The following is a 24,844-nucleotide window of genomic DNA, read 5'->3' as shown; positions in this document are numbered from 1 at the left end:
AACAGACTTTGGACTTGCTAGTCAGTGCCTTGTCTTTGCAATATGCTACTGGCAATGGCTATGAGCTATGAATCTGGGATAGCTGTCAGAAAGAATTGAGATATTACATTAATAAATTGGTTATCTCAATGTTCTGTACTTTGAAGATTGCTTGTAGTGTGTGATAGATACCTTTGTGTAAAGGTGACTTGTGGCAGGAAATGTTTTTACTGCTTGAGTAGATTGATGTATTCCTCGGACATATTGAGGATAAATATTTAGAATAGAAAATTAACATTTCATTGGTTTGTCTTCATGAATACAAAGCAGGACACTTGGTGTGTTATATATTTACAGAAATCAAGTTCTGACCAGGTTTATCTCAAGGTCATAACGAATTAACGTTATGGCAGCATATAAAAGTGCTATACCTGTATTTGATGTATTTATGTATGTTGACATATTAGCACTAAAAATATCGAATCAGGTAATACTTTGTTGACATAACATTTTGGCCAGCAGATGCAGTTTTTAAAATATGACAGCAGCACAAGTTAATACAATTCTCCATGTTCTTGGTTTTCTATGGAATTCCTAAAAGAGATTGTTGTATTGATTCAACATTTCTGGAAAATGATAGAGGCAGATATTCGCACTTCTTCCTTTCCAGAAAACTGTATTCGTGCCTCAGTGATTTTCATTCCACAGTCCTTTGTGCCAACCTTATACAGATTATATAAAGTGAACTTGTTTTTAGTATATTTTGACTTTTTTTTTTAAATGTTATTGTTTTCTTATTGCCATTTTAACCTTCAGTATTGACAATATTCTATAAAATACAACAACTGCTGTATAGATCAGCACCTGCAAAAAAAAAACTATATATGGTTGAAGCAAAGAAATTCCCCAAAATTTTGAAATATTATTAGTTTCTTTGAACGATTTGGGTTTTTTTTCTATAATTAGAAGCTTAAACTATTTAAAATATTTTTGTAGTGCAGATTGGTTGCAGGAAGGAGTGGTTTGTGTAATTTGCATTGCTAACCTGTGATTTTCACATTTTTTTGCCATTTATATAGCAGTCATTGGACTAACTACCTTTCTTGTGCTGATGTTGTGGAGCACTAATGCTCAGTGCCACAAAGTAGAAGGTTGCAGGTTCAATTTAGCCACTCCACTCATGTCCCAATCTGAGTTGCACTGAACTGATGAGCAGATACTTGGTATGATATTTCACATCGCTGTTGTGGCCCTGGTTTTGACCTCAACCTCCACATCAGAAATGGCTGCCCCAGCTTTTATTATAATTGCAGATCTTCTGCAACATATGCACTGGTTCCGTTCATCATTGCTTGACATACTTAAAGGCTCAGCAATCTTGCTGACAGTTATTGTTTGTAATCTTCTGGTTCAAAAGGAAGAGGAGAATGTGTTGTCTTCTTTCACTCGTACAACAATACCTGTTGGGAAGTGTCTTTCTTTATTAGTTCAATGCCAAAATACCGTTTGTTTATGGTGTTGTCAAGAACCAGTTGGAGTTCTCTAAATCCATTGGCATTCCCAGATTTCAACAACAGCAACTCATATTTATATAGTGCCTTTAATAGAATAAAACATCCAAAGGTGCTTCAAAGGAGCATTAGAAAGCAAAATTTGACACTGAACCACATAAGCGTATGCAATTATGAGAGACCCAGGTAGAATGGATCGGAAGGACCTATTTCCCTTAGCAGAGAGGTCAGTAACTCAGGAGTGTAGATTTAAAATAATTAGCAAAAGGATTAGAAGGAAGCTGAGAAAATTTTTCGCCCAGAGGGTGGTGGGGGTCTGGAACTCATTGCCTGAAGGAGTGGTAGAGACAGAAACCTTCATCACATTTAAAAAGTACTTGCATATGCATTTGAGTGCCATAACCCGCAAGGCTACGGTCCAAGAGCTGGAAAGTGAGATTAGGCCATATAGCACTTTTTCAGCCTGAGCAGACCCAATGGGCCGAATGACCTGCTTCTGTGCCATAATTTTTTGATCCTATGAGGTGATATTAGGGCAGGTGACCAAAAGCTTGGTCAAAATGTTCATTTTTCAGGAGTGTCTGAAAGGAAAGAGAGGCAGGGAGGTTGAGGGAGGGAATTCCAGAGCTTAGGGTCTTGGCAGCTGAAGGCATGGCCACCAATGGTGGAGTACTTAAAATTGGGATGCTGAAGAGGATGGAATTAGAGGCACACTGATATCTAGGAGGGTTGTGGGGCTGGAAGAGTTTACAGAGAAAGGGAGGTGCGAGACCATGGAGGATTTGAAAACAAGGATGAGAATTTTAAAATCGAGCTATTGCAGAACTGGGTGCCAGGTGTGAGTAAGGATGGAGGCAGCAAAGTTTTGGATGAGCTCAAGTTTACGGAGGGTGGAATGTGGGATGCCCACCAGGAGTGCATTGGAATAGTCAAGTCTGGAGGTAACACAGGCATGGATGAAGGTTTCAACAACAGATAAGATGAGACAGGGGGTGGAGTCGGGCAGTGTTACAGAGGTGAAAGGCAGCAGTCTTAGTGATGATGTGGGTATGTGTTTGAAAGCTCATCTTGGGGTCAAATATGACACCAAGGTTCGAAAAGTCTGTTTCAGCCTCATGCAATTGCCAGGGTGAAGGATAGAGTTGATGGCTAGTGTATGGAGTTCATAGCAGGGACTGAAGACAATGGCTTCAGTATTTAATTAGGGGAAATTTCTGCTGTTCTACTACAGAATGTCTGACAACCAGTCTTGATATTTAGAGATATGGAGGAGTCGAGAGAGGTGGTGGTGTGGTAGAGCAGGGTGTCATCAGCCTACATGTGAAAACTGACTTGTCTTCAGATGTCTAAAATAGTGGACAGCAGAATGACTGTGCATGTTATTTATATGGCCTTTCAGAAGGCATTTGATAAAGTCCCTCATAAGAAACTTAGCTAAAGTTGAAGTCATGGAATTGAAGGCAAAGTATTGACCTGATTAAAAATTGGCTAAGTGGCAGGAGACAGAGTGTCGGGATAATGGGCAGGTACTGTAATTAGCAGGATGTGACTAGTGATGTCTCGCATGGATCTGTGCTGGGGCCTCAACTATTGACCATAAAATGGTGACTTGGATGATGGGATAAAAGCTGCATATCCAAATTTCCTGATGACTCAAAGATAGGTGGCATTGTAAGAAGTGTACATGGAAGCATAATTACAAAGAGATATTGATAGATTAAGTAAATAGGCAAAACAGCGGCAAATGGATTGCAATGGAGGCAAATGTGAGGTCACTACTTTGGGGCTGAAAAGGATAGAGCAGGTTAGTTTCTAAATGGTGAAAAACAAGAAACAGTGGAGATCCAAAGAGACTTGGTGGTCCATGGGCATAGATCATTAAAATGCCATGGACAAATACAGAAAATAATGAAACAGGCTAATGGAATGTTGGCCTTTATATCTAGAGGAGAGAATAGAGGGGGTAGAAGGAATGCTGCAGCTTACAAAGCCCTGGAGTATTGTGAGCAGTTTTGGGCACTGTTACCATCGAGGCGGGAGGAGTGCACTGTCTTTTCTAGTTCCACTTCTCCACAGGTCGCAACATATATTTTAAAAATGTTTACCCAGTTACTGATACAATTATATATTCTACTCTTTATCCCAGGATAAAATACACCAACCAGATTTCTTTAATAAACAACAAAATTATCAGTTTATTATAAAACAAGACTTATCCAATAATGAAGCAAAGCATTAACACACAGATTGCAATATGAAGGTTCCCTTTTTAACTTTGGCCCCTCACAAACAAACACACATGCGCGCGCGCACACACCGGTTAACCACAAAATAGAGATTTTCTCTGCAGAGCTCTTTTACTAAAAAAAAAAAGACAAAAAAAAAATACTTTGGTCGGCACAGTGGCGCAGTGGTTAGCACCACAGCCTCACAGCTCCAGCGACCCGGGTTCAGTTCTGGGTACTGTCTGTGCGGAGTTTGCAAGTTCTCCCTGTGTCTGCGTGGGTTTTCGCCGGGTGCTCCGGTTTCCTCCCACAGCCAAAGACTTGCAGGTTGATAGGAAAATTGGCCATTGTAAATTGCCCCTAGTATACATAGGTAGTAGGTGAATGGTGGGGATGTAGTAGAGAATATGGGGTCAATGTAGGATTAGTATAAATGGGTGGTTGTTGGTCGGCACAGACTCGGTGGGCCGAAGGGCCTGTTTCAGTGCTGTATCTCTTTTTAAAAAAAAAATACTTTCTAATTCTTGAAGAAAAAAAGAGAAGATGTGGAAGGATGTCAGTTGGCCCTTTTGGTCTGGTGTCCGATGATGATGTGATCTTTTCAGAAGCAGTTCGTTCTGGAGATGTCAAGAAATAGTCTGGTAGGCTTTCCAGGAGAAATGCGGCATCAGGGGCTTCTGCTACCACAGGGTTTTTTTCAAAGATAGGAGGAAAGAGGAGCTGACACACTGGACCTCCCAGGGTCTCTTAGAGAGGTGCAGGAAAGATGAGCTGGGGGTTTAGTCCTTGGCAGGTTGATCTTCAATTGTCTTAAACAGTTTACACCCCAACTGAACCAAAACAATATCACAAAAGCGAAACCAAACAGCAAGTCAGAACCTCCTGACCCTCATAAATCGTTGCATGTCACTTCCCCAGGTTTCTGTTGTTTATTGAGCTGAAAGCATGTGATTTCCAGTAAAAGGTTGTTTTCAAACAAGACCTCTCAGCAACCCTTGTTTAAAAAAAAATGTCCATGGAGTATTTTCAATAAAGCTAAGTCCAGAATCTATGAAATCTTCAACCTTCCAAAAAAATGAATCCATTTCTACAATTTAAATATGAATCCTCAAAAAATATTTAACAAAATCAGAAGCCCTTTCATTACAGCACCACAATCTTGGAAGATTGTATTGGCCTTGAAGGGAGTGTTGATTCACCAGAATGCTACCTGGACTCCAAGGGTGAAATTACAAGGAGCGATTACACAAATTAAGGTTGTATTCCCTGAAATTTAGAAGCTGGAGGGGTAATTTTCAAGATACTAAAGGTAGCATGGTAGATGGAGAGAAACTATTTCCACTGATTGGGGAGTATAAAACTAATTGTCTTAAAATTAGAGCCAGACCTTTCAGGATTGAAATTGGCTAACAATTCTATACACAATGGGTGGTAGAAGTTTGGAGCTCTTACCCGCAAAGGCGTGTGTATGGAATTAGCTCGCAGATCAGCTGTGATCACCATGAACGGCGCCGGATCAGGCTCAAGGCTAAATGGCCTACTCCTGTTCCTGTGTTCTTATATCTCGGGTCCTGGTGCAAAGGAGGAACAAAGAAATGTACATTCACAGGAAAAAAATATCCATCTAGCTACTCCACCCCAGACTTTCAAAACAAGGTGGAGTTCTGTACCAATGTCAGACAGTTGGTTATCTTGCCACATGTCTATCCTGCTCTCTTTCATAATTACTGACGTTACAGCCTCAATCACCTCTTGGGCAACCCATTGCAAGAATCCACCCACCCTCTGTGTGGCATTGTTGTATCTGTTCCATCCATTCAACTTCCCTTCGACTTTCCTCTTTTTAGCTTCATTCCGTGTCCTGTGGTTGTCATTCTTCAAGCCACAGTAAATGATTACTCATGGTTCAACTTGTCAGTGCACGTAAGAATCTTGAATAGTTCCATTAAATCCCATCAGTCTTTTCTTCCCGAATGCAAATAAACTCAGCTTCTGTAGTCTTCTTGTAGCTCAGGTATCTGATGCCTTGTATCAGATTAGTAGCCCTTATCTGCCTTTTTCCCATTGCCATGATGTCTTTCCTGTAATATGGTGACCAGAATTGTACACCGTACTCCAGATGGGGATGAACCAATGCCCTGTGCATCACATCCTGTGATTTTGTTCAATTTCAAGAACTGACCAACCCAAGAAACTATTTGCTTTATTTACTACTGCCACCCACTGCCCTCAAACACCCCAAATCCCTTTCCTGTGCTGCATCCTGTGGATAAATACCATTTAGGTTTTGGTTCTTCCCTAGTCTCATCGCTTTACACTTGTCAACATTGTAGTCCAATCTATCTGATTGTTGACTAATTTCCCTAACATGATGGTGACTTTATTATATTTGGAAATCAGAAATCTGATGTTGAAACATTTTTCACAACATTTAGTTCAGTCTTTTACGGAATTAAGTGATCTTTGAACTGCCTGAAATTGACCAGCTGTAAAGTTGTTGGAGTGGTTTTTGTATTCAATTGTACTTTCTAGAAAGGGATGTTTGCTGCATTACTTATATTTTGAAACAAGAGTTTTTGTTCTCTTCTGACTGCTATTACAAATGGTTTCAGGAACTTTTCTAAACATTCTTTTCGGAAATCTTTGACTTTTTTTTATTTTTGTGTTTTAACAATTTGTTCTGAAGTTTTTCTGTTCTCAAAATACCAATTTTTGTTGAAGAATTATATATTTTAGGCATTAATAGTTATTTAACCTTTGTAAACAGATCCTTCTTTGGACCAGTCTGATTTGGTTGCAGAGCTGCTAAAGGAGCTTTCCAATCACAATGAGAGAATAGAAGAACGTAAAGCAGCAATGTATGAACTCCTTAAATCAATTCAAGAAGAGTCATTGGGAGTGTGGGATGAACATTTCAAAACTGTTTTGCTGCTGCTTCTCGAGACACTTGGAGACAGAGAGGTTAGTTATGATTTTTATTTGAATTAACCGTTTCAATGTGTTTCTGTTTATGCTGGGTCTGTATCTATATGTATATATGCTGTGAGTGTATAGTTCTCCCATCTGTTTTTCTCCTCCAAAGTGACTCCTGACTGTGCAGAGCAATCGGGGAGGTCATCAATGCGTGCTAACATTTGCCAGCTTGCCAGTATGAATGTGCGCATGCATGTGCATGACGTCACCACGTAAAGACGTCCTCACCCCTCAATAGCCATCTCCATTCAACCGAACAGTACCCCGCTCTTACCCACCAACCTGCTTTAATTGCCGCTTCACCCCACTGCCTTCCGTCAGCCACTCACTTCCCCTGCCCGCTTCCCCCCGCGTCAGCTACCCGCCCCAACTGGCCGTTCTCACTCCAGGCCTCCCCGCTTCCCCCCTCTCAGCCAATCGCTCCCACCCTCGCGCTTTCTCTCTCTTTTCCCCCCCTCTCCCCCCCCCCCCCCCCCCCCAATCCCCTCCTCCCCATAGTCCGCTTCCTCCCCCTCCTCCCCACTGTCCGCTTCCTCCCCCTCAGCTGCTCTGTCCAGACCTTGCCACTGCCCTCCCCTCCCACCTCCCCCTCCACTCCGACCACTCGCTACCCGCTTCCCCCCCAGCCGCTAGCTCCAGGCCGCGCCACTTCCCTCCTCTTGGCCACTCGCTCCTACGTTGCCCCGTCACCCCTTGTGGCGTGGCGGAGAGTGAGCGGCGAGAAGACGGGCGCAGGAGGGAGCGGGGGCCTTATGGGGTTGGGATGGAGGTGGCGGGCAACCCAACTGTTGAGGGGATTTTTGGGTTGAATTTGTTTTTTGTGATAAATTAAGCAGTGCCATCTTTAACCTTGGCAGCTGCCTGAGACGTCGCAGACAGTGACATTCAGTGGAAGATGCTGCATTTGCGCATGTACTAGTACTGCGCTACCTAGTGGTTGCATTGTCAGCAAACGCAGCCTTTCTCCTCTGGTGGGGGGAAGCACCTGGCTTCTGGTTAAGATCAGGAGCTCACAGTATAGGGAGTCATGAACCTAAATCCACAGCCTACTCTGTGGAATGATGCAGCTTTACTCCACATTTTCAGCAGCAAACTGGTGTAAAATGGATTTGTTTTTTCCAGCTTATTTTCTCCCAATCCTGTGTACGCAGGCTTTTCGTCTAAATGATGTTTAACATTTAGCTTAATTGTGTTCAGAATATGTTTACTTTCCTCTCCTCTTTGCAAACGTATGTCTTACTTGGACATCACAATCTATTTAACTAAAATACCTACTGCTGCTGATCTGCTGTGATTGGTGCTCGTGCTTCCTTCCTTGACTTTATAGAGATCAGACCATTTATAGGTGATTGTTTGAACAGCAGTTGAAAAAGGGGAAAGAACAAAGATCGGGGGAAAAGAACAATATGAATGCAATGTGAGAAAAGCCAGAAAAACAATCTTGGGGAGCAGGAGAGAGCACAGAGTCGAGCCACCATTCCCCAATATATTCATTTCCTATGGAAGTGAATATTCCTAGCCCTATATACCCTCCCACACTCATCAGTTCTCTGGCTCTGACCTTTTGTGCATTGCCTGGGTTTTTTGATTTCACACCCTTACTTGGTAGATTATCACTGAGTAAAGAATGTTCTTAAAATCTACTTTTAAATGTACTTTTCACATATTCAATTCTGTCACCACACCTCCATTTGAGCACCTAACCAGTTGATATTAGGTTAGTTGAAGTGACCCATTATGAGCAATACGAGTACTTAAATAATCTAATAAAAAAGATGCTGATGTCTTCCTTTGTGCCATGTGTGTCAGTGGAAGTCATTAGCAAGAAAAGAGAGATTGCATTTATACAGCACCTTCTATATCCTGAGGATGCCCCAAATTGCTTGATATTCAATGAAAATGGCTTTATAAATAGCGGCATAAAATATAAAAAAAAGGATTTATGCTGAGTCTTTACAAATCACAGGTTAGTCCTCAGCTGGAATGTTGTGTCCAATTCTGCAAGCTGCACTTCACGAAGGGTGTCAAGACCTTGGAAAGGGTGCAGAGGCAATTTCCTAGAATCGTAACAGGGATGAGGGACTTCATTTATGTGGAGAGACTTGAGAAGCTGGGATTATTCTCCTTAGAGCATGTAAGGTTGAATAAAGATTTAATAAGTGGTTTTCAATTTTAAGAGGGGCTTTAATGGAGTAAATATGAACAAACATTTTCCACTGGCAGGAGGATTGGTAACCAGCGGACACGATTTAAGGTAACTGGCAAAAGAACCAGATAGGAGATGAGAATTATTTTTACACAGCGAGTTGTTCTGATCTGGAATGCACTGTTTGAAAGGGTGGTGGAAGCAGTTTCAGTAGTAACTTGTAAAAGGAAATTGGATATGTACTTTGTTATGACTGAAGCCGGAGGAGTGCACTGTTTATTCTAGTTCCACCTCTCCACAGGTCACAACATATATGAACATTTTTTCCCACTTATTGATTGACTCTATCATAGACTCTATTTTTATCCCAGAATAAAACACACCAACCAAGTTTCTTTAATAAACAACAAAATTATCAGTTTATTATAAAACAAGTTTTAACCAGTAATGAAGTAAAGCATGAACACACAGAGTGAAATATTAAAGTTCCCTTTTTAGCTTAGCCTCCTCAAGCTCGCACATAGACCAGTTAACCGGAAAAATAAAGGGGTTTTTGTTTTTAGAGTTCTTCCAGACAAAAAAAAACACTTGGGCTGAATACTTGCTCACTCTTGAAGAAACAGCAGATGAGTTACGTTGTGTTCCATAATCTGGCCTCCGAGTGCACATATATGGGTCACTGGGATCTTTTAGAATAGTTCTTTTCAGGCGGCGTTGAGAATTAATTTAGCAGGCTTTTCTTCAAAAACAGCATATGAGATGAGTTGACACAGTGGACTTCTCAAGTTCTTTTAGAGAGGTGCTGGAAAGCTGAACTGGGTTGTGGTCTTCTCTCCTTCCTTGGGAATTCTCATCTCTCCTTGGAGGTTCTCTGCCTTTTTATACAGTTCAAACCCAACTCCAAAAAATTCAAAAGCGAAACCGACAATAGGTCAACCTTTTGACCATCTTTCTTGACCTGTCATATCTTTGTAAACAGCTTCTCCAGGTGTCCAAAGTTCTCTGTTGTTTATTGAGCTGGAAGTCAGCTGGTTTCGCAGAAAGGCTTGTTGGTGGAAGTCAGGTGCTTTCCCGGAAAGGCTTATTTTCCTCACCAGACCTCTCAGTGACCGTTCTTTAAAAACATTTCCAGGGACTGTTTTTCAAAGTCAAATGGCCTTTACATGACCCTTTGAAAGCTCCAAAGTTTAACATTTCTTCAATCTTTCAAAGATGAATCCTCAAAAAATATATTTAACAGAACACAGAGGCACTTTTGTAGCAACTTGAAAAGGAAAAATCTGCATGGCTATGAAGAAAGAACAGGGGGCTAACTGGGTAGCTCTTGAAAAGAGCCAGGGCAGGCACCATGGGCTGAATGGCTGCCTTCTGTGCTATACAATTCTATGATTCTAAGTACTTTTGAAGTGTAGTAATTTTTATATAGTCAAATCCAGCAGTCAATTTGCATGCTTCTCACAAGCAACAATGGGATAAATGACCAGTTAATCTGTTTTGATGATATTGAGGGATAAATGTTAAGCAGGACAATGGGAGCTTCCTCTGTCTTCAAATATTGGCATAGGATCTTTTATTTCCACCTGAACAAATATATGGGGCCTCCGCTTCATGTCTCTTCTGAGAGGCGACACCTCTGGCATTGCAGTACTCTTATGTACAGGACTTAAATGTGAGCTTATGTTGTGTGCTTCAACCCTGGGAGTGGGGTTTGAACACAACTTTCTGACTTGAGGTGAGAGTAGTCCCTCTGATCCAAGCTGACACTCATGTTACAATGTCAGAAAATGTGGTGAAGCAATTAAAAAAAAAAGCCAGTAGATGGGTAGCACAATAGAATATATGTCTACACTACCCTCGTGATTGCAAAATCTGGGCCACAGTGTTGAATCGTGGTCATGTCGGGAAAAAATTAGGAAGGGTACGGAAAAGATAACAATCTGTTGTTAAATTTAACATGGATAACCTATGAAGCAACATTAGAAAAGCTTAAATTTTGCGCTCTAGCCAGCAGATGGTTCAGAGTGCTGTCACAGAAGTATAGAACAAAAGAAAATGACAAACCCAAAGTATTACTTCAAAGTGCCAAGAAAATAGGACCAGAAAACAGAATGGAAATTTGTGGAAAGCAAATTTAGAGCTGGTATCAAGGAGAATTCAGAGTGATAAATGTTTGAAATAATCTACCAATGAAGGTAATTGGCAAAAACTTTGGGGTTATCAAGCTGCCATAAGTTAGTTACTGTAATTTCATAGACAAATGTCCTTTTCTCAATGCTGACGTTTCAGTCGATTGAGCCCAATGTGTTAATATGTTGAAATCTTTTGCTTTTTACCTTCTCTTTCATCCTTTCCATCTTAGGAGAATGGCATACCCCTAGAATTTATCCTGTCCTTGAAATAACCATAATTAACAGTGTGAATTTTTTGCTGGTAGCTGGCACTTCAAAATCTGAAAACTTACTTTCTGTTCATCTTTGTGTACATACATTGTCTTCAAAGTTTGCGTAATGAAAAATTTGTTAGCTTTGAGTTTCTTTTTTCTTGGCATTACAGCATACAATCAGAGCATTGGCACTGCGAGTTTTAAAAGAGATTCTAAAGCACCAGCCAGAAAGATTCAAAAATTATGCAGAGCTCACTATCATAAGGACACTGGAAGCTCACAAAGATCCCCAAAAAGAGGTTGGTTGATCATTGATTTTTGTTTTGGAAGTGAAGGAATCGCAAATTTAATTCATATTACTGTTTTCTGCCCATATTACTGTTTAACTGATCATCTAGCAATAAAAATGTTAGAACTGTATTGATTACCTGCAATCTTTTTAAGATACTCTTTGGCATGATAGACCAAATTATGATCAGGGTTACTTGACAATGTTTTCCTTATTAATCCAAGTAAAAAGCTGTCCTTAAGCAGTCTGTAAATGTGGTAACAAGCCACTGCCTGGTAGCTGACAACAATTTTAAGTGCACAAAAACATTGTTTTCAAAAGAAGCACTCTATAATACCCATTCTGGAGTTATTTTCAGTTCAGCTAAGAGGACCCGGTGTTCTTTGCACATTTTAAAAATAGCTGAAAGTTGTGCATTTATGGAAAATAGCAGTAGGGCAAGCAGAAAACTGTGTACATTACCATCATGTCTCCACTGAGCTGCCCAGGGTACTAGAAACAAATCCTGATGCTGGTTCTCATTAAGTCTTCTGCATACCTTTGGTGCTCCCTTATTACAGTTTTTCTGTCTAATTCACCAACCTTTGATTTGTACGATCTGTCTGGTTTGGTCTTCCTCCCAAAACGCACTGCTGTTGCAGATCATTTTCCTCCTGCTCCCTTTTCCCTACTTGGTTCATTCGTCCATACTTTTCTTTTTCTCCCCATTTGTAGCGATCAAAATTGCTGTTAATTTTGGAGTACTCTGACAGTGTCACAGAATCAAAAGACAGTTTTTGAAAGTATCTTGGATAGCAGTCAATGGGAATCATGTCAATTAGTGCAGATTAGTACAAAGAACAATGGGTCCTCTTAGCAGTAAGTTCTTTCAGGCTGAACTGAAAATAACACCAGAATGTTGTGTACGTAATTCATGTTCATGCGTTCCCCTTTTTTCTGTTTGAAGGTTTAATTACTGTGATTTCTGTTTGTTCAAAACTGTGGCCCGTGTCCTTACTGGCACCTGCCACCGCTGTACTCACTGATCTGCATTGGCTTCTGGTTAAGCAACACCTCAAATTTTAAATTTCTCATCCTTGTTTTAAATTTCCTCCATGGCCTTGGCGCTATCTCTGTAATCTCCTCCAGCCCCACAACCCTCAGATATCTGCATTCTTCTAATTCTAGCCTTTTGAGCATCCCCAATTTTAATTGCTTCATCATTGGTGGCTGTGCCTTCAGCTGCCAAGGCCCTAAGCTCTGGAATTCCTTCTCCAAGCCTCTGTCTTTCAACTACTCTTTCCTCAAGACACTCCTTAAAAACCACTTTTTGATTGTGCTTTTGATCATCTGCCCAAATATCCTCACATGGCTCAGTGTCAAATTTTGCTTTGTAACACTCCTGTGAAGCACCTTGGGATGTTTTATTACATTAAAGGGGCTATATAAATGCAAGTTGTTGTTTCTACCTCCTCATACAATTAAGACTTACACTTGGGCAAGAGCAGAATCGCCTCAGAAGAGCTTTCCAGGAAGAAATTTCCATGTTGTTTGGGTTGCCTCACACTTTTTTAGTAAAGTTTTTTTTTCTAGACAGCAGCATTGAGTTTTTTTAAAACTTACATTGTTGACAGCAGTCATAACTGTTATCTATGTATATAGGAATGAATTAAAATTTTTTTCCCCATTTCCAGTTCTTTTCTATATGGTAAAATAGTGCATTTCTGCAATATGTACATCACTACTCATTCTTTTTAAAAATTTCCTGAAGTATAAAATAGTTCAGTTGAAAACACAGTAAAAGTTTTAGATTGGCCAATGTCAAATTGTTATTTTGCCAATACACACTTTTATTTTTTGTGTCTCAGTGTCAGCCTAGCAGTTGCATCAGTTCTCATCAACTTACCCTGAATTTCCATTTCTGGTTTCAACTTCTGTATCTGTTCATGGATTCTTCCCACTGGTTAATAATCACAGTACCTCCAGGCATTGTCATTTGATATTAAGCAATTTCAAGAAATGTAACAATCATTTCAAAATCATTGTGACCGTTTTATTGACCACAGGTTTACTATATTGACAAGAGTGGACAAAATTGATTCTCCAAACTCGGAGGCCAAAAGTTCTAGAGAACTCTGGTCAGAAAATGAAACTGGTTCAGATAGAGTGTTCCCTCTCAGTGTTTTAGGAAAGATTCACCAGCACAGCAACAGTGCATATTGACTTGTGTGGCAACACAGAAAATGTTGGGTTCTTAAGGCTCTCAAACTCTCCTCCAGCATTATTCGCAAACCAGTTTCATCTCGGGGTTTCTCAATTATTCCAGTATCATCTGACAGAATGATGATCAGTGTCTTCATCCAGATTATAAACAATCATTGAAACCTTTGATTCAACTATTTATTGTACCCAGCGCCATCTAACTCAGCTCAGCACTGATTTGAAATTCCTTCTGTAGTATAAAACACCAGTAATTGCTTTTGGCTCCTTAACAATACACAAATGCCAAATAAGTTGTTGACTACATGCCTATCTATTATGTTTTTCAAGGGAGCACCTTGAGTCATGGTGAATATTTATTTGCATTATTTAAGATAGGCTTTGTTCCACCAAAGAGCACCCTATTTCATTGTTTTGGTACTGACACCTGGGACATTGGCACCACTGTAACCTATATTATGCAACTTGGCTGGCAGCACAACCAGAAGTAGATAAAGCCTCTTACATAAGAACGTAAGAAATAGGAGCAGGAGTAGCCCATTCGGCCCCTTAAGCCTGCCCCGCCATTCAATAAGATCATGGCTGGTCTGCCCCACACCTCAACCCCTCTGTCATGCCAGCTCCTCACTGCTGCTGTCTGCTGTTGATTCTGTGATGTCAACCAATTCCCTTGCAGCAGAAGCTAATTTCTATCTTAATATGAAGCAGAAGGGAAATATATGTTTTTAAAGAACATTGAAAAAATGGAAATTATTTTTCACTCAAAATTGTAGTCCATTTTTTGTCCTTTAACTGCAAGTTTCGCTTTCCACTAGTCGTCCCCACCATTTATAGCGAGTGCTTTGGTGTCAACAATAACTACATGCGATGACTAGCGTCTTCACTAAAGGCAGGATTTTCAAGGCCCAGTGAGGATAGGACTGGAGGTGGGTGGGCCTGGTATTTCCTGCCACCAGCTGTATGCCGATCTCCCGGCACCATCTTGCCCCTGAACCATTTTCGAGATGGCCAGGTTCCAGGTGGAATGGCTACTCACCCCCAAGCGGCAGGTAGCCAAATAAGGTAATTTAATAGGCTTTGTTCCTGTGCCAACTGGAATTTTCCGGGGGCTCCGCACTGCCTCTGAAACATGGCCAGTTAAACAAGGCAGCCACCCAGTGGAATGGAGGGGACCGCGCTGCATCCCACTCGGGACCTCTCGCTGCACCTGTCATGGTTGTCTGACCACAACTGCAGCCGCTGGCCATCCAGTGGATGGTTTGCTCCTCCACAATCACAGCCAGACAGCTGTGGCCTTTTTAAAGTTTTGCTACATGGTCTTCGGAGAGTACCTCCATCTTGAGGTGTTATCTCTATCTATCTATATATATATATATATATATATATATCTCTATCTATTGATCTATTTTATTTATTTTATTTTATTTAGAGATACAGCGCTGAAACAGGCCCTTCGGCTCACCGAGTCTGTGCCGACCATCAACCACCCATTTATACTAATCCTACATTAATCCCATTACCCTCTCACATCCCCACCTTCACCTTCCCTGCCACCTACCTATATTAGGGGCAATTTATAATGGCCAATTTACCTATCAACCTGCAAGTCTTTGGCTGTGGGAGGAAACCGGACCACCCGGCGAAAACCCACGCGGTCACAGGGAGAACTGGCAAACTCCGCACAGGCAGTACCCAGAATCGAACCCGGGTCACTGGAGCTGTGAGGCTGCGGTGCTAACCACTCTGTCTCTTTCTATGTGGGAGTCAATAGCTCCCATCTTGGCTGGTGGAGCTGTTGGAGCACCTCCTACTGGCCCTCCAGCCTCAGGAACCTGCCCGCTGTCTTTAATTGGACGGCAAGTGTGCTCTCTGGCCATTATTGGATAATCATCCAAAAATCACAGAATTGTGACAGCGCTGAAGGAGGCCATTCGGCCCATTGTGTCCACACCAGCTCTCTGAATGAGGAATTCATTTAGTTCAATTCCCCCACCTTCTCCCCATAACCCTGTACATTCTTCCTGTTCAGATAACAGTTTAATTCCATTTTGAATGCCTTGATTGAACCTGCCTCCACCACACTCTCAGACAGTGCATTCCAGATCCTAACCACTCACTGTGTGAAGAAGTTTTTTCTCATGTCACTTTTGCTTCTTTTGCCAATCACTTTAAATCTGTGCCCCCTTGTTCTCGATCCTTTCACGAGTGGGAACAGTTTCTCTCTATCTACTCTGTGCAGACCCTTCATGATTTTGAATACCTCTATCAAATCACCTCTCAGCCTTTTCTTCTCCAAGGAAAACAGTCCCAACTTCACCAGTTTCTCTTCATAACTGAAGTTCCTTATCCCTGGGACCATTCTCGTGAATCTTTTATGCACGGTCTCCAATGCCTTCACATCTTTCCTAAAGTACGGAACCCAGAACTGGCCACAGTATTCCAGCTGAGGCTGAACTAGTGTCTTATACAAGTTCAACATAACCTGCTTGCTGTTGTACACTATGTCCCTATTAATAAAGCCTCTGATACTGTATGCTTTATTAACCCCTCCCTCCCTCAACCTATCCAGCCACCTTCAATGAGGTGCACATATACACCCAGGTCCCTCTGCTCTTGCACTCCCTTTAGAGTTGTACCCTTTATGCTATATTGTCTCTCCATGTTCTTCCTACTAAAATGAATCACTTCACATTTCCCCATGTTGGACATCATCTGCCACTTGTCCGTCCATTCCACCAACTTGACTATGTCCTTTCGAAGTTCTACACTATCCTCCTCAGAGCTCACAATGCTTCCAAGTTTCGTATCTTCCGCAAATTTTAAGGTTGTGCCCTGTACACCAAGGTGTAAGTCATTATCATATATCAAGAGCAAGGGTCCCAACACTGACCCCTGGGGCACTCCACTACAAACCTTCCTCCAGCCCAAAGAACATTCATTAACCACTACTCTCTGTTTCCTGTCACTCAGCCAGTTTTGTATCCAAGTTGCTTCTGTCCCTTTTATTCCATGAGCCATAATTTTGCTCACAGGTCTGTTGTGCAGCACCGTATCTCATGCCTTTTGGAAGTCCTTGTACACCACAGCAACAGCATTGCTGTCATCAACCATCTCTGTTACCTCTTCAAAAACCTCCAGCAAGTTAATTAAACATGATTTTTCCTTAACAAATCTGTGCTGGCTTTCCTTAATTAACCTGCATTTGCCCATGTGATTATTAATTTGGTCCCGAATTATTGTTTCTAGAAGTTTGCCCACCACCAAAGTTAAGCTAATTGGCATGTAGTTAATAGGCTTATCTTTACACCCTTTTTTTGAACAGGGGTGTAACATTTGGCATTCTCCAGTCCTCTGCTACCACCCCTGAGTCTAAGGAAAACTGAAAAATTATGGCCAATGCCTTTGCAATTTCCAGTCACTTTCTTCAGTATCCTTGGATGATCTCATCCACCTCTGGTGCTTAATGAACTTTAAGTATACACAGCCTATCTAGTACCACCTTCTTATCTATTTTAAATCCTTCTAGTGTATTAATTACCTCCTTTCACTGTGGCCTTGTTACCATCTTCTTCCTTGGTAAAGACTTTTGTCTGGTAACTATTCCCAACACCGCGTGGGGTCGGGAGCCACATTTTATCCTGACATCAGGCTCCTGACCCCAAAAGGAAAATCCTGCCCTAAATATCTAAGTGCCACAGTAATCTAAATGTGAGAGAGATGGTATTTTCTGGTCAGTTTCACCTGTACTGTTGGAGAGCTGAAAGGAGCTGAAGTGTGCTGCGGCTCTTTAACATGGCGTGTACAGCTGCTTTTTCTGCCCAAAATAGCATGCTCAAAACAGTTTAAGCCTTTGAAATTGATGCCTGCAGGAATAGCACATGGTTAGCACCATTTGCCCCATATAGTTGGCCGTGCAAGATAAGTGAAAACAGTCTAAGTGGTAGGAAATCCTAGGGGACATGGATGACAATGACTCCATTTTAGACCTGATGACGTTATCATCAATTAAAATATTCCTAATTACATTATGGTCACTGCTTCCCAAGTGTTCTCCTAATGCAATTGATTTAAGATTCTCCTTTAGCGGGTGCTGCTGAATGTTACTGGAGAACCAGGGTCACCTTGAGACCAAACAAGGACATGAAGCTCCCACTGAGGAATTTATGTTTGCACAACCTTGTAGCCTCACTTGTGTTTTTTCCATGAACAAAGCAAATATAAAAGATTCCCACTATGGGTTACTGTACCAGTCGGACTTAAGTTCATCACATGTTCCATTCCAATCTGCATATTAGGCGTTTAACTCAGACTTGAGCATTGCTGGTGAGCAAAACAGAGCTTGTGTTGACTAAGACCAGCATTCAAGTGGCCAGCAAAAACCGAGAATCAGCAATTTAAACAGTTTCTGATTTATTTTAAAGTTCCAGTGAGGAGGAGAAAATTTCAGGTAATATTTCAGTTTGTGCGCATCCAGAGTATAGACCACTGCTGAAAGCACTTATCAGGAAATTGTCTGCACCCAGTCTGTGACTTCCCAACACCAAGTCTTAGCAGACTAGGTTTTGCTCCAGGGGAGCACGCAGCAAAAATGTTGGCCTACAGCATAAGATTGCATTATCTAATAGAACATACTAACTTTACCCTAAGGATCATTTTGCAATATTTGCACCATGCATATGAGAAGAATAATAAATTAACCCTCTTTCAGTGAAGAGGAAGAACAAAATTGACCCTCTTATCTCCAGAAACACACATTTTACCAGACAATGCATATATTATGGCAGCCACTAGAATACATTTAAAATGATGTGACCTGCAAACTACTAAGTATACATAATGCATTCAGCTTCTTTAATAATGGTTTATGTTTATCTCTCAAATTTAATCTGTAATGATATGTTACATGTTCATTTAGTTTCAGAGTAATTCCATGCAAATTGTGTGAAGGTAGTTCCATTCTATTTTCAGGATTAGATTTGTCTAAGTAAGTTATTATTTACTCACATAGATTGCTGCCTCTTACAGAATTGCTGAACCAGAGCTGTTACTTTGAATACACATTGTTCCAAAGAGTGGGGTATAGTTATTTTATTACTTGTCAATTTTTTTAACATCTTAAAAATCAGTGTAAGAAACTTGTAAAGGGCTTTAGACATCAAAACCAATTACTATGTTAATTAAGCAACAGAAATGTTATCGTGTACTACAGAAATTAAACAGGTAATAAAAGATAAATTACGATATGTAGTGTCAGGGAGTTCAGAATAGGAAGTTAAACTGAAGGATGAAACTATCCAATTGAGTTTTTCGTTATTCTCATCAGTGCAGTACATCAAACATTGAGCAAGACCAAGATGATTAGCCCCCACCCTGACCCAGTCATACTTCTTAGCATTATATTAATAACAAGCTTTCTTCTTTTAGTTGCTTCCCTTAATGAATGCCACAACGTTAGTGTGAAAACACCTTTGTTCCTTCCTTCTGCAGTTTGTGCATGCACAATTTGCAATGCTGGTACCCGTTTGCAGATGTACGAAATAAATATTCCCCCTTATGCAGAATGGCATGCGGTGTAGATCGTACCTTTTCTGTGATGCTCACAATTGAGAGGATCATAGGATGGTTACAGCACAGAAGGAGGCCATTCTGCCCTTTGTGTCTGTGTCAGCTCTCCAAGAGAAACTTAGCTGGTCCCACTCTCCCGCCCTTTCCCCATGCCCCTGCAATTTTTGTCTGTTCAGATAATTATCCAGTTCCCTTTTTTAAGCCAAAATGAAATCTGCCTCCACTGCCTCAGGTAGTACTTTCCAGATGCTAACCAGAAGCTGAATCAAAAGGTTTTTCCTCGTCGCCTCTGGTTCTTTTCCCATTCTCCTTAAATAGGTGTCCTCTAGTTCCCGTCGCTTTTACCAATGGGAACAGTTTCTCCCTTTCTACTCTGTCCAGACCCCTCATAATATTGAACAAGTCTGTCAAATCTCTTCTCAACCTTATCTTCTCCAAAGAAAACCACCCCAATCTATTCACGTGAAGTTCCTCATCCCTGGAACCATTTTGTAAATCTTCTCTGCACCCTCTCCAAAGCCTTCACATTCTTCCCAAAGTATGGTGCCCAGAACTGGACACAATACTCCAGTTGAGGTTGAACCAGTGTTTTATAAAGGTTCACCATAAATTTGTTCCTTATGTACTCTGTGCCTCTATTTATAAAGCCCAGGATCCCGTATGCCTTATTAACCGCTTCCTCAACCTACCCTGCCACCATCAACAATTTGTGCACATAATGTCCCCAGGTCCCTCTGCTTCTGCACCCCTTTTAGAATTGTATCCTTTATTTTATAATGTCTGTCCTTGTTCTTCCTACCAAAATGAGTGTAGGAGGGCATGGCAGGAGAAACACTAGGCATACCTAAATATGAAGTGTCAACCTGGTGAAGCTACAACGCAGGACTACTTGCGTGCCAAACAGCATAAGCAGCATGCAATAAACATGGCTAAGTGATCCCACAACCAACAGATCAGATTAAGCTCTGCAGTCCTGCTACATCCAGTTGTGAATGGTGGAGGACAATTAAATAACTGACTGGAGGAGGAGACTCCACAAATATCCCCATCTTCAACAATGGGGGAGCCCAGCACATCAGTGCAAAAGACAAGGCTGAAGCATTTGCATCCATCTTTAGCCAGAGGTGCTCAGTGGATGATCCATCTCAGCTTCCTCCTGAAGTCCAAAGCATCACAGATGCCGGTCTTCAGCCAATCAGATTCATTCCACGTGATATCAAGAAATGGCTGAAGGCACTGGGTACTTCAAAGGCTATGGGCCCTGACAACATTCCGGCAAAAGTACTGAAGACTTGTGCTTCAGAACTAGCCGTGCCCCTAGCCAAGCTGTTCCAGTACAGCTACAATATTGGCATCTACCCAGCAATATGGAAAATTGCCCAGGTATGTCTTATGCACAAAAAGCAGGACAAATCTAACCTGGCCAATTACTGCCCTATCAGTCTACTCCCGATCATCAGCAAAGTGATGGATGGGTCGTCGACAGTAATATCAAGCAGCACTTGCTCAGCATTAACCTGCTCACTGACGCTCAATTTCGGTTCTGCCAGGACCACTCAGCTCCTGACCCCATTACAGTCAATGGAATCGGGGGAAAACTCTCTGCTGATTAGAGTAATACCTATCACAAAGGAAGATGGTTGTGGTTGTTGGAGGTCAATCATCTCAATCTCAGGATAGTGTCCTAGGCCCAACCATCTTCAAATGCTTCATCAATGACCTTCCCTCCATCCTAAGGTCAGAAGTGGGAATTTTTGCTGATGACTGCACAATGTTCACCATTCACGACTCCTCAGATAGAGAAGCAGCCCATGTCAGAGGAGTGCAGTCAGAGCCATGTTTGTGGCACCACAGGTGGCTCAGCTGCTCAGGAGGGGAGGAGAAAGACACGAAGAGCAGTAGTGATGGGGGATTCGTTAGTTAGGGGAACAGAAAGACGTTTCTGCGGCAGTAAACGTGACTCCAGGGTGGTGTTGCCTCCCTGGTGCCAGGGTCAAGGATGTCACGGAGTGGCTGCAGGACATTCTTCTGAGGGAGGGTGAACAGCCGGAGGTCATGGTCCACATTGGTACCAATGACATAGGTAAAAAGGGGGCTGAAGTCCTGAAAACAGATTTTAGGGAGCTGGAAAGGAGATTAAAAAGCAGTAATCTCCAAGATTATTCCCAGTCCCACATGCAAGTGAGCAAAGCAATAGGAGAATAGAGCGATTGAACATGTGTATGGAGAACTGATGGAGGGAGGGCATCAGATTTCTGAGACATCAGGACTGGATCTGGGGCAGATGGGACTTGTATGAGATGGAAGGGTTGTGTCTTAGCAGGACTGGGACGAATATCCTCACAGGGAGATTTGCTAGTGCTGTTGGGGAGGGTTTAAACTAAATTGTCAGGGGGATGGGAACCTGAGAGGGAACTCAAATTAGAGGGAAGCAAAACTGGTAACTTGTCAGGGATGTAGGAACCAGGAGCAAGAATCAGAGAGGAATACCAAGGAGTACAGAATACTGGGGGAGAGGCATAGCAAGAGAGTAGGGAATAGCAAATTATTAGGTGGGGTTAGAGGAAGGGAAAAAGTAATAACGTCTGAATCAAGGTTAATGTGTATGTATGTGAATGCACGGATTGTGGTTAATAAGACTGGTGAGGTACAGGTGCAGATTACCATGTGGAAATATGATGTTGCTATAACGGAGACCTGGATCAAAGAAGGACAGGACTGGGTGTTAAATAATCCAGGATACTGGGTGTTCGGGAAAAAAGGGGGAAGGGTGGCGGTATTGATTAAGGAGAGAATTGCAGTGCTGGAGAAAAAGGATGTCCCAGAGAGGTCGAGGACAGAATCAATTTGGCTGGAGCTAAGGAACAAAAAAGGTGCAGTTACATTGCTTGGTGTTGTCTACAGACCACCAGCTAGTGGGAAGGACGTGGAGGAACAAATTTGCAAGGAAATTACAGAGAGGTGCAAAAATTATAGGGTAGTTTTAATGGGGGATTTTAATTAACAAAACATAGACTGGGGTAATAGTTTAAAGGGCAGTTAAAGTGAGGGGCAAGACTTCCTAGAGTGTGTTCAGGAAAATTTTCTACAACAGTGTCTTGCTAGTCCAACAAGAAAGGAAGCACTGCTAGACTTGTTTCTTGGGAATGAGGTGGGACAAGTGGATCAAATATCAGTGGGAGAGATTTAGGGGATAATGATCATTGTATCATGAGGTTTAGGCTGACTATGGAAAAGGACAAAGAACAATCCAGGGTAAGAATAATTAACTGGGGGAAGAACAGCTTCAATGGGGTAAGAATGAAGCTTGGGCGAATAAATTGGAGTCAAAAGCTGGCAGGAAAAATGGTAAATGAACAATGGGCTACCTTCTAAGAGGAGATAGTTCGAGCACAGTCGAGTATGTTCCCTCGAAGGGGAAAAGTAGGGCAAACAAATCCAGAGCTCCCTGGATGACAAAAGAGGTAGAGATTAAGATAAAGAAGAAAAAGTGTGCTTATGACAGATGCCAGGTAGAAAATACTATTGAGAACCAGTCTGAATAAAGAAGGTCCAGAGGGGAAATGAAAAAGCAAATAAGAGAAGCAAAGCGAGAGCATGAAAAGACACTGACAGCTACAATTAAAGGAAATCCCAAAGTTTTCTATAGGTATATAAATAGTAAAAGGGTGGTGAAAGGAGGAGTGGGGCCGATAAGGGACCAGAAATGGGATTTACACATGGAGGCAGAGGGCATAGCTGAGGGTATTAAATGAATACTTTGTATCTATCTTTACCAAGGAAGAAGATGCAATGCAGACAATGTTGAAAGAGGAGGTCAGTCAGATATTGGAGGGGTTTAAAATTGATAAAGAGGAAGTATTAGATAGGCTGTTTGTACTTAAAGTGGAGAAAGCACCAGGACCAGATGAGATACATCCAAGGATACTGAAGTGAGACTGGAAATCGCAGAGGCACTGGCCATAATTTTTCAGTCTTCCCAAGACTCAGGGATGGTGCCAGAGGACTGGAGAATTGCAAACTTTACACCCTTGTTGAAAAAAGGGTGTAAAGATAAGCCCAGCAACTACAGGCCAGTCAGTTTAACTTCGGTGGTGGGAAAACTTCTAGAAAAAATAATTCATGACAAAATCAATAGTCAAATGGACAAATGCAAGTTAATTAAGGAAAACCAGCATGGATTTCTGAAGGGAAAATCATGTTTGACTAACTTGGAGTTTTTTGAGGAGGTAACAGAGAGGTTTGTTCAGGGCAATGCTGTTGCTGTGGTGGGCATGAATTTTCAAAAGGCATTTGATACAGTGCCACACAACAGACTTCTGAGCAAACTTGTGGCTCATGGAATAAAAGGGATGGTAGCAACATGGATACGAAATTGGCTGAGTGACAGGAAACCAAGAGTAGTGGTTCATGAATGTTTTTCGGGCTGGAGGAAGGTCTGTAGTGGAGTTCCCCAGGGATCAGTGTTGGGACCCTTGCTGTTCCTGATGTATATTAATGATCTTGGTGTACGGGGCACAATTTCACAGTTTGCAGATGATACAAAACTTGGAAGCATTGTGAACTGTTGGAGGATAGTGTAGAACTTCAAAAGGACATAAACAAATTGGTGAAATGGGCAGACAGGTGGCAGATGAAGTTCAATGCAGAGAAATGTGAAGTGATTCATTTTGGTAGGAAGAACATGGAGAGACAATATACAATAAGGGGTACAATACTAAAAGGGGTGCAGGAGCAGAGGGACCTGGGTGTATGTGTGCATAAGTCATTGATGCTGGTAGGACAGGTTGAGAGAGCGGTCAATAAAGGGTAGGTCATATCTGACAAACCTGATGGAATTTCTTTGGAAAGATAACTAAAGTAGTGGTGGGGAATGTCATTGGATGTTATTTATATGGACTTCCAGAAGGTATTTGATGAAGTCCCTCATAAGAAACTGTTCGCTAAAGTTGAAGTTCGTGGAATTGATAGCACATTATTGACCTGTTTAGGAAACTGGCTGAGCAGCAGCCGACAAGAGAGTAGAGATAATGGGCAGGTACTCTAATCGGCAGGTGTCCTGTACGGATCTGTGCTGGGGCCTCAATTATTCACTGCATTTATTAACGACTTCGATGTTGGAATAGAAAGCCAAATATCTTAATTTGCTGATGACACAGAGATAGGTGGCATTGTAAGCAGGGTAGATGGAAACATAACATTACAAAGGATATTGTTAGAATATATTAAGTTATTAACGCATGTGCAATATTTTGAGATCTTTACCAATTTAACATTGAGGGAATTTTGGTTTATGTATAATATGGCCACAAAGTTAGATTCAAATTCCCAGAAATACACAAGCCATTTAGGATGTTACTTAGGTTGGGTACCAGTTAGAATATCAAACAGGCCATCCATTATAGCTATCATAAACTGGATTTCAGCATATTGTGCCATCTTTGAGACAGTGCATTCTCAAACTGATGATTGAGTGGGTTCTTTTTTAATATGTTGTTGGAGTGCTTATGTGGAAAAACAGGTGCCAAAAGCTTTCACGTTAAGGAGCGGCAGGTGTAGGTTCATTCAAGGTCA

The 24,844-nt window shown here is 41.6% G+C and overlaps 1 protein-coding gene and 1 long non-coding RNA gene across 11 annotated transcripts in view; one reads left to right on the top strand and one right to left on the bottom strand.

Annotated features, from left to right (window-relative positions):
* The window catches only part of LOC137370104 (uncharacterized), a 66,492-nt gene extending 60,481 nt beyond the window's left edge, over window positions 1-6,011 (bottom strand). Inside the window, exon 1 of the long non-coding RNA XR_010975079.1 lies at window positions 5,168-6,011. This is a non-coding gene — a long non-coding RNA (uncharacterized lncRNA). The remainder of the gene's footprint in view (window positions 1-5,167) is intronic.
* clasp2 (cytoplasmic linker associated protein 2) overlaps window positions 1-24,844 on the top strand; it is a 673,953-nt gene that overhangs the window by 637,848 nt on the left and 11,261 nt on the right. For all 10 annotated transcript variants that reach the window (XM_068032254.1, XM_068032248.1, XM_068032247.1 and 7 more), the window contains 2 exons: window positions 6,483-6,676; window positions 11,388-11,516. In XM_068032254.1, the coding sequence (XP_067888355.1) occupies window positions 6,483-6,676; window positions 11,388-11,516 (323 nt within the window). The remainder of the gene's footprint in view (window positions 1-6,482; window positions 6,677-11,387; window positions 11,517-24,844) is intronic.

This window comes from Heterodontus francisci, chromosome 5 (assembly GCF_036365525.1).
Source record: "Heterodontus francisci isolate sHetFra1 chromosome 5, sHetFra1.hap1, whole genome shotgun sequence".
Lineage (NCBI taxonomy): Eukaryota > Metazoa > Chordata > Chondrichthyes > Heterodontiformes > Heterodontidae > Heterodontus > Heterodontus francisci.
Note: the sequence above shows the minus strand (reverse complement) of the source record. Positions and strands in the feature narration are given on the sequence as shown.